General features: G+C 44.2%; 1 protein-coding gene across 1 annotated transcript; it reads right to left on the bottom strand.

The window, feature by feature from the left end:
- Positions 1-4,396: 4,396 nt before the first annotated feature.
- Positions 4,397-5,831, bottom strand: LOC140646923 (apovitellenin-1). Its single transcript, XM_072851283.1, has 3 exons — positions 5,717-5,831; positions 5,166-5,325; positions 4,397-4,496 (listed from the first exon to the last, which is right to left on the bottom strand). Exons 1-3 carry the CDS (start codon positions 5,829-5,831, stop codon positions 4,397-4,399), a joined length of 375 nt encoding a protein of 124 aa, XP_072707384.1.
- Between the last annotated feature and the right edge of the window lie 1,673 nt (positions 5,832-7,504).

Genomic DNA, 7,504 nt, shown 5'->3' on the forward strand with positions numbered 1-7,504 from the left:
AAGGACTTGGGCTGTTTACCGACACGGACAGCCGCCACTGCTCACAGCAGCACAGAGCCCGAGACGTTCATTCGTTAGCATTAATTTGTGATTTTTCCAAGTGTTAAAGTAAGAGGTGAGGGGAACTAGTAAGTGTAAAGGCCAAACAGTTCTGTGCCATCAACACTCTGAGCCACTGAAAATGGTGTAAAATATTCACCATGATAAATACTTTTCGAAAAAGGGTATTTTTGCAGAAATCAGGAGCACAGGAGGTGTTATTCATCCATCTCGGAAACAGCAGAAAACTGACATTTCTTAAGATTTCATTTCAGTGGACTCAGTTGAACCAGTTACACCACAAGCTTTCCCAAAGCTGCTAAGTCAATGATGATTACTCACAAAGAAAGTTTCTGTGACATGAATCTCACTGAAATGAACGCTTCACTTACGAAGCCTCTCCAAGAATCTTGAAGCACTTGGTGAACTCTCACAGACATCACTTGGGAAGTGATTTCCATCCCTATTTTACAAAGAAATTACAGATTAAGCTGGTTTTTCCTACTGAAAAGTGGGAGTAGATGTGAAATATTGTAACTCTGAGAGTAAAACATATGGCCCCCTCATTACCTGTCCCATTAATTTGCCCCAGGATCCCTTTTGGGATAAAATGCTTTTTTTTCCTACCTGATCCCAGCCTGAATGCTATCTCAGCTGCTAGTTTCTGCCTTTAAGGAACCCACCTTAAAGGTGATGACCGTGATGCCAGTAACGTCAGGGTCAGAATTGGCAGTGGGAGGTTGTCTACTTTGCTTTTCATAGGTTTCCCTACCTTGTAGATTGTACAGCAGATTAACCATCTCGAAGGTTTTCTGTTTACTTCTTTTAAAGAATAAAAACACATAGACAACAACATGATCAGGAGATTCAGAGTACCAACAAATACAGAGATCTATGGGCTGATTCAGTTTTGCCCGTATACTAAAATCAGTCAGATATCAAACAGCTAATCAGCATGTAGCTGGGTTGGATTTTCTGGAGGTTACATTGCAGAAGAGCAAAAGGGTTATAATTAAGTTCATTTAACAAAATATCAAAACTTTGTTAAGCTTGAGCATGGAATTCATACCAGGTACTGCTCTGCTCCAGCTATGCAGTGATGCAATACAGAAATGCCGCTGGGTTGCATTGATGAAGTCATGCAACAGCCTCAAAATGCAACATGAGCCCCCTATCCTTGCCAAACTTTTTCCTACCCTTTTTGGCAGTGCATACAAATAGATTGAAAAGGCTGAAGCAACAATTTCCAGGACACCAAATTCTTAAGGGCACATTCAGGCTCTTTCATACGACTCATGACTTTCACTCTTTCAGGAAGAAATACTTTTGAAGTGCCAAAAGAACAAGCTCTATCCTGAGGAAACTCGGAATGCTGAATTCTTGCCTGGGGCAAGAGGAGATTTAAGCTGCAGGGCTTCTCCTACAAGGGTTATATTTGGGAAAAAAGAGAGAAAGACTGAGCAGACACATGCAAAATAAACAGGTAGGAAATCATCTCTAGCTGAAAGAGCTGAAGTTTCTGGCTTTTTCATGTGGTAAGCGCTCTTATCAGCCCAAACTGCACTTGGGTTTTCTAAACCTTCTAAACACTGGTACATTTACATAATACATATGCCTGTGCACATTCATGTGTGACCAGGGAAGTGCAGACAGTCTAAGCAAAACAGGCAGCAATTAAGTCTGTAAAAGAGCTCTGCAGAAGTGGTGAAGCAACCGGAGATGGAAGAACTTGCTTCTCTGCATGGGGACACTGATTTCATTCTGATTGTGCATGGTACCAAGCAGTTGCTGAGACACAGAAAATGCGAAATGAGATTTTTTATTCCAGACAAATGGCTAAGTGCAAGTTTATATTGGTAGTTGATCCGACTGATAATTACAAAATCAAAACAAAACAACAAAATAAGCAACCCCAAAATATAGGGGACTCATTTCTCCTGTATTGTCGATAGTCCACCAAATTGCTCCAACAGGACAACAGCTACAAAATGTTCAGGTTTGTTCTGAAGCAAACTCTTCTCAGTAGCAAAGATCTTGGGAGAAGGAATTCAGACCGGGGCAATAGGAAGCTTTGGAGAATCAAGTACTGCTGGCAGTAAGTCTTTCTGATCATTGAGAAAGAAAGTGGACACACACACATTTTCAGTATCTAGCACTTCAGGTTGGAGAAGGAGCCTTACTGTTAGCTTAGGGCATTCTTCCCCCACTCCCAATGCTGCCCAAGCAATAGGAGTATTGAAACTGAACAATAGCAAAGCCTGCTCTCCTGAGATGGTCAAATACTGTTGTAAAATGTGGAGAACAGGTTAAAATAAAGGCCTGGAACTGTGTACGTGGGGTCAGGGCAGTTCTCCCACCAATACTAGTGGAGGTTGGCACAGAGATACTGGATGAAATATAGCATTCATCTGTTAATTAGCCTTTTGTCAGCTATTTGAGTTAATTTCCATAGTCAAACCCAGCGGGGGGGAGGGAAGGGATAGCCTTGAGGAAATACATTCAGCTTTTAGAGCAATCGCTGCTGATTCTTTTACTTCCTTCAATCTCTATTGCTTCTCCCTTCTCTCTGTCACCCCCCATCTCTCCCTTTGCTCTCTTGCACACTTCCATTGGAAGGGCCAAACACTGACATCTCCCAGTTCCTCCTTGGGCTTCTCTGCTTTTCCTGCTTCCCCTACTCAATTGTTGATTACCTGATAATCTAGAAGTAGTGTCAGGGAGCAGCAAGAGCTAGGATGTTCCAAGAGGGAGGACAAGCCAGGAGCCAGCAGAGACCGCAGCACAGGTAGTGATGCCCCCAGCCAGGGCACAGTCCCACTGTACCCAAGCAGAGGCAAGCTAGTAACTGTGACAGGGTCCTTCAGCCATACCAGGGAGCCCACTCAGGACACCAGGAGGCAGAGTTGGAGGCAAGGCTACAGCATAGGTCCAAAGTCCATCCAGAAAGCACAGCCAAGGATAGAATGAGGCTACCTACAATGTAGGTCCAGCATCCATGCAAGAAAACCCACCAGTAAGCCAAGACAGCAGGGAGCAGCCACAGGTCTGGGTGCCCAGAGCCTGAGCTTAGATGTGGCTCCTGGGTCCATAGGCAGGGTGCACAGATGAAGGTCCCAGGTGAGGGCCAGTACTGGTGCTCTCAAGCCCTGACAGATAGTTAAGGGTAATGCTGAAGCAGAACAAAGTTTTAGGTGTAAGACCTCGATGAGGGGAAAGTAAATGGAGATGCACCTTAAAAGACAGTAGTGTTGCTTTGCAGTTATTAGGCAAATCTCCTTTTGCCAGTTGTAGCAATGCTCTCCCTTCTAAGCAGTAGCTCTGCCCATGTGCACGTGACTCCTAGATCTCAGGCTGGCAGGGTTTTGGTTTAGCCTCTGCCGCAGTCTCCCATTGTGATTTCAGACAAATTGCCTACTTGTTTCTGCTTGCTTAATGATAACGTAGATGGATTTCTTTATCCAATGTGGGCATCTGAGATGAGGCAGTTACACAGGGCTGACAAGGACCTGCCAGGTCTTCATAGACAGTCCTGGGCATAGGTGCCCCTCTCATAAATTGGTCACCCTCCATCTTGAAGATAGTGAGAAATTTTCCCTTTGTTTCTCCTTCGGAAAGGCTATCCAGTAGCCTTACTGGTTGTCTGATGAAACATATTTTCAAAGTCCTGCTCAGATTGATAGACAGTTCAGTTTACTGGCACTTGTTTTCCCAAATGATCTGAAATCTTCAGACACTTGATAGAGGTGCACCTACTTGCTTCTTACCTAACCAGGGAGCACAATCAGTAGGACTTAAATTTCATGTTTTTTCCAGATGTGAGGTTACAGTTGCTATGCTGTGGCTACCCTGAAAGATGCGCAGGTAGCGCCCCCTCCACCCAAGAAGAACCTGAGCTTAGTTAGAAGTGCCTGAAAGGTCAGGGCTTGTTAGCATTGCCTGCAACAACTTCTTGTGAATCACAGCTACCTTCTCAGCAGAATGGGATGCCAAGGTGGGTATGATTTTGTAACAGTCAACACAAACAGGGAACTTAAGGAAGTGTAACAACCAACATTTTTTATTAGAGGGGCAATGGCCAAGCCATTCAGGAGGAATTAATTTTCAGGATTTAGCTACAGAAGAGCTCTACAATCTCATTGCCTTCCCCATGCCCAGCTGCGGGGGTTTTTTCGGGGGAAGCTTCAGCAGATGCCTTCCATCCTTTGGTCTTTGAAGATGGGTTCCCTCTAGTGGCATTAAGAGGAGCATCGATTCTGTCTTATTGACTGATCTTGGTCCGTAGTAGGCGCAGGGGGAAAGAGAACACTGCAGGGTGTTACCAACTCACATCAGGAAACACTGACTTATCTTCATCTGGCTAGTAGCCTAGGACTTTTGTGTACCACAGGTTCTTTATTTTTTCCATCAGCTGTTCAGCCAGTATACTGAGTTTAGTTGTTTCTCTGATGAGGAAGTTCCTGCAGGAGACGACAGTGTATGTAGTAAGATACACAAATACATGAGGGTTAATCTCCATCTGCTGTAGTTATCACACTGCCTGTCACTAAGAGTGCAAAGCTCCTCAGCAGTCCTAGAGGGGCTTTCCTCAGAAGACAGGAATAGGCAGTATGTGTTTGCCATGAGTTACATGAAACTGTATCTCTAGGATCATTATGCTTTTCCTTTTGGGAGGAAACTCATTCCCCTTCTTTGAGGAATATGTATTCACAGCTAGAGCCAATTCTGTGATTTGCATCAAGTGACAGCAGTGTTTCCTGGCACCTTCAGTACTCAGCCCCTCACCGACAGCACCGCAGCACCCTTCCAGGGGGGCTGATCCCCCACCAGCCAGTGGCCCCCTCCCTCATTACCCATGTATAAAGAGCAGTACCTGCTATCCCCACGAGCATTGTCATGTTCAATGTGCATCCCTGGGAAGAGCTTGCACTTTCATGTGAAACCATATCGTCGCACCCCACCTTCCAGCACCTCGCTCCCATTGTAGTCACATCAGGCTTTGGTTGCTGATTCATTTCCCATTGGGTCTCCCCATATAGATACTTGATTAATTAGTTCTTTCTCCCACTCCTCCCTCTCCCTTTTCACCCATGGCTATTGCAGCGTTAGCACAGAGGATCTTTCCATACCTGGTCACAACAACTACTGGAGTCTGGGAAGCATCCACCAAGAACTGACCGACTTTAGGGGACATCTTGTTCACAGTTTCATAGATGTAAGCTGCAATTGCATCGGGGATGACCAACCAGTCACGACGGTCTCTCTCATAGATGGACTTTGAGTGCACTTCTGAGAAAGAGGAGGCAAAAAACCATGAGGCTTCTCCAGTCACTGTGTCTCTGATATCTTCCCCTGGCACAGTGGAGAAACTTGAAATTCTGAGATTCAAAGCCTCCCCCAGAATTCGCTCTAGCAGCATCTGGCAGCACCTCATCACTCATTTTTGGACACCTAGGTCATAGGCCTTACATGGCAGAGTATTTGCACCAGGTACAGACAATTCTCGTGCCAGGCCCCTACTGACTTGTTTCATGCTGCCAAGCATTATATATTCATGGTCTTGAACTGTGTTACTGGGCTTCAGTCTTACTTTATGTATAGATTAGACTTCTCTGAAGCAAGTGAGAACCCATAGAGCTGAGCCTTGTCTCAGGCAGACAGAAAAGCTCTTCAGACTTACCAGGGAGAGTGGTGCTAAGGAGCAGAATCAGAGCTATCACCAGTGCCCTGGATTGCAGCATGGTTTGCAGTACTAGTTCCACTCTATACACCAAGAGACCTGCTGGAATCAGCATACAATGTTTTGTTTGTTTTCAGAGAAATAAAACATGTCAGTTAAACACCAGATTTTTGCAACAAACCTAACCAATAAATGAAGAAGAGAACAGGAAAGATCATGGGGCATTTCCTCTGAAGAAGTGAGGAAAAGATCGTATAAAAATGAAAGTGTCCTTTTATTTATAAAATCACAAATATCCACATTGAACAATAGCTTTCAGAGCTCCAGGAAATATGTGACAGCTAAAGCTACTTCTTTTATATGAGAGCTAAAATTCCTTGTTTCAGCACATGAGCAAACCACTAAAACTGGCAGAGGTCAGAACAGGTTTCCTCCGCACATAAGTACAACTGTAAAATTCATAATGTGGGATTTTTTTGTTTGATTTTTTTTTTAATTGCTCTAAAGAACATTGTGCTAGTGAGTGCGTCACATACGGTGATCTTCTTAGTGATCTGAGTATGATCCTGGTGATCTGAGTATTTTGTCTTGCAATAGTTGAGGAAAGACCCAACTACCCAACTAGGTTCTCTTGTCTTTTCCACACTGGGATTAATGAAGCAGATAGTAGCCCAGGCAGAACAAGTTCTCAAAAGGGAGTAAGTGTGAACTTTAGCTTCATCCAACCTCCTTTATTTTATGTATTAAAAAAGTCAGAATTGGAGGAACTCTTGAAAATTTGGTACTTAGTACATTGAAAAGAAGACATTACATCTAAACAAGCTTTTCAAACACGCTGCACTTAAAAAGGTGTTTAGAAGTTAAAATTTATTTATGCCCTGTATTAGAGGGCTGCATCACTCAGAGCAACATGAAGAAAATATTGCAGTGTTAGGAATTGCTATGGCAAAAAAGGTTGCAAGTCCATTACATGTGAATGCTTTGCTAAATCTTGTGCCAGGTAGCTACAAGTCAATGCTCCTTCTTATCCCACGGTAAGGAAATTTCCATCCATTTTGATTTCCTTCTGTGCACAGATTACCTCCAAAAGCTACCACTCAATTAACTGGACGTTTGCTGACCAGCAGCAGTTGCTCCATTACCACCCTTCCTTGATTTTTAATCCTAGAACCAGTTTCTCCCTTTGTGGACAAAAGGTATAATTTTGCTTCCCAAGAGCATAAAGAGGTGATCTTACCTGCTTTAGAGCCTCTAGTCCCTGTGGTGAAGGCAGCTGGGAAAAGGTTATGTATCTTCCAACACTGAAACGCTGCAATCCCTACCATGGGCTTGACCCTCCTATGAGTGTCTTATAGAGCATCCATCACTCAGCTTCAATCCAGGTCACCTCAAGCACTCCCACCCTCCTCCGTTTCAGCAATATTCCTGGCTATGGAGCGTGAGAAGGGCTCACACTTTGGCTTGCAATAAGAAATGGGGCAAAATAGAAGACCACCTCCGCTCACTTCTCTGTGTCCTAGATAAAGCAGTCACAAAGTCCATACCACCCATAACAGAGAGTTCAGCTCTTACCTGTCCTGCTTTTTCTCTCAGGCCAAAGCTGAGGTAGATGCTCATCTGAGACACTGTCATTTATGCAGAGCTAATATAGCAATAGCAAGGGGTCAAAGGTCCTGCTTTGTTTCCCCATTTGCTCTTTTGCAAGCACATCCAGCTCGGTGGGACAGGCAAGAAGCTGTGGAGGACTCTGGACCTGTTATTGAGATTTGGTAATGGAGGGTCAGTCTG

The sequence above is a fragment of the Ciconia boyciana genome, chromosome 1 (genome assembly GCF_034638445.1).
Source record: "Ciconia boyciana chromosome 1, ASM3463844v1, whole genome shotgun sequence".
NCBI lineage: Eukaryota > Metazoa > Chordata > Aves > Ciconiiformes > Ciconiidae > Ciconia > Ciconia boyciana.